Below are 2,596 nucleotides of genomic sequence, written 5' to 3'. Positions count from 1 at the left end.
ACGTTGGGATTTCTGAGGAGATGTCGGGAAGATACAAGAGGGAAGGGAAAAAAAAGAAATACAAAGGCTGTTTAAGGGTTTTTAAAAAATATCAAGGGCAAAAATGTAACTTCATGCGATTTAGGGATCTGAAACATATATTAAAATGGGTCAGGGAGTTTAAAACAATTTTTTTTTACACGGGGACTGAAAAAACATTTTTGTTTATTTTTGGGGATTTTCGAGGAGTTTGCCCATATAATAACTGCAGCTTCTGACAAAGAGAAGCTTCGTAATCTTAATTATTACATGTAAATCTTACGTACATATAAATATATATATGTAATAGTCAACAGATCTGATATTTCTTAAATTAATGATCCCAAGAAAATCACACCTAGTTTAGGATTTCAACGCCTAAATTGACAGCTTTTCATATAATCTGTAATCCCGCCCTCTAAATTTGGTAATTGTGAACGTAAAAAATACCTAATCATTTAATTTAAACTCATAAAATTTGCTATTAATTTTTCAATTTTCAGAGTTTTTATTGTATCGTGAACTAGATTAAAATGTTCAAAGTTAAAATCACCTCTTTAAATATATTTCATGTCAATTAATCTATTAGATAACTTTAGAGTGAAAGTGGTGAGACAATTAATGACAAAATGAAAATAATGAGAAGTTGAGGTAATTCTTGCAAGCTTACTAACTAATCGCTCAAATGCTATGCAACTTATCATCGGTGTAGTTTCCAGTATTTTCCATCTTTTCATAATCATGATATAAGTTTGTCAATCATTTTCCGGTGTTGTTTTGAATCGATCAAATAATTTGTTTTATTCGAATATATTGGTTTAGAAAACTATAAGGGATGGTTGAATTTGAATTTCACATATTTTATTAGAAGATAGTTTTTTTTTTTTTTTAATAATGTTTTTCATTTAATGGGATAAATTGCACTTACACGTCCACACATTTAGAAATTAATCAAAACCACCCTTCAATTTGTATGAAAAACAAAGTAAAAATAATATTACCTGATCACTCAATTTTCTTACACACAGATGCATGAAAGGGTCCCTCACAGCTCACGTGAAGAATATAAGCATCACCACATGCACTCTAGCTCCAAGTTCAATGCTTTGCAATAACTTTCTACCCTTTCCACAAACTCTCACAAATACACAGTGAAAAAGGCCTCCATTCCTCCGAATTCCACAATGTCCACCCCAAAGAAAAAGTACATCAACCTCAACACTGTGAGCGTCAACCTCGGCTGCAGCAGCAGCTGCAGAGGGCTGAAATTATCCTCCCTCTTCCATCCACGGCCACGGCGTCACCGCGCAAAATATCCCGGCCACCACCACTCCACCTCCTCCAGCTCCTGGGACTCCACCACCACCACCTTCTCCTCCGAAGACACTGACTCGGACATCAAGAGCCTGAAGGCTGTCCAGGGATTCGGGCGATTCGGCGGCGAGAGCGTGGCGGTAGAGAAAGACTCCGACGACCCTTACCTCGATTTCCGCCAGTCCATGCTGCAAATGATCCTGGAGAAACAGATTTACTCCAGAGATGATCTGAAGGAGCTGCTCAACTGTTTCCTGCAACTGAATTCGCCCTACTATCACGGGATTATTGTCAGAGCTTTCACAGAGATCTGGAATGGGGCGTACTCATCGGCTATTTATGGCAACGGCGGCAGCGGCGGTGGCTCCCGTAACATGCACGGCATGTGGATGTATCAGGATAATTAATGACTGCTGCTGGTGATTATCGATTAACTATGTCTAAATTGTTACACGATGTTAATTAATTCGCCAGCTTTAATTATAGTTAATTACTGTGTTTATCCTGATGTTTAGCGTTGTATAATTAATTTAGTAGTCGAAGGATTTGATTTTCACAGCCTTTTTTATGACATTCAACTAGTTTCCGTCGTTATTTATCTTCCATTAGTATACATATGGAAGATAAATAAATGCACATTAATGTCTTCAAAAATTCTGTGAAAATTGTAACAGATATATATATATATATATCTAGCATGTTGTAACAGACAACTGTGTTAATGAGCGAATGTTGATTGAAATTTTAGTATATGTTATTTGGTTTGAGTTCTCGCGTGTGCATTTTCTTGATTTATCCATTAAATTTTAGAAGATTAAGTTCAGTGAATTTATACTACGATTAATACAGTATTAATCAAGTTCAATGAATCATTATCGAATAGAAAAATTCGTGCTGAATTCGACAGTGCAAAATAAGGAAGCGACAAGTTTACAAAATCAAAATCAATATTAATACATCAAAATATACGATTTGAAAATCTCTGGTCAAATAGTATCTCGGGTGTGGAAAGATAGACGTTGGGATTCAGGGAAAAAATTTATTATTTTCTGGAACCCCTCACCCTATCCCTACAGTACTGCCATTAACGTTAACAATTTGTCTCCATCCGGCGAAGCCACGTGTCGAGGTTCCATTCGTTTATCCGCTTGATTGTTCTTAATTTCTTGCATGTGAATTGGGACTCTCTTTCACTGTTCTGGGGTTTTTCTAGCAGTTCCCTCCGTCCAATCCCAACTTGGAATATAATGAATATATACAATTT

The 2,596-nt window shown here is 36.2% G+C and overlaps 1 protein-coding gene across 1 annotated transcript; it reads left to right on the top strand.

Moving 5' to 3' along the window:
• The first annotated feature begins 1,106 nt into the window (after window positions 1–1,106).
• Window positions 1,107–2,099, top strand: LOC142544664 (transcription repressor OFP13-like). Its single transcript, XM_075651696.1, has one exon. The coding sequence runs from the start codon at window positions 1,203–1,205 to the stop codon at window positions 1,737–1,739; it is 537 nt and encodes a 178-aa protein (XP_075507811.1). The 5' UTR covers window positions 1,107–1,202; the 3' UTR covers window positions 1,740–2,099.
• The last annotated feature ends 497 nt before the right edge of the window (window positions 2,100–2,596 follow it).

The sequence above is a fragment of the Primulina tabacum genome, chromosome 5, assembly GCF_025594145.1.
Source record: "Primulina tabacum isolate GXHZ01 chromosome 5, ASM2559414v2, whole genome shotgun sequence".
Classification (NCBI taxonomy): domain Eukaryota; kingdom Viridiplantae; phylum Streptophyta; class Magnoliopsida; order Lamiales; family Gesneriaceae; genus Primulina; species Primulina tabacum.
Note: the sequence above shows the minus strand (reverse complement) of the source record. Positions and strands in the feature narration are given on the sequence as shown.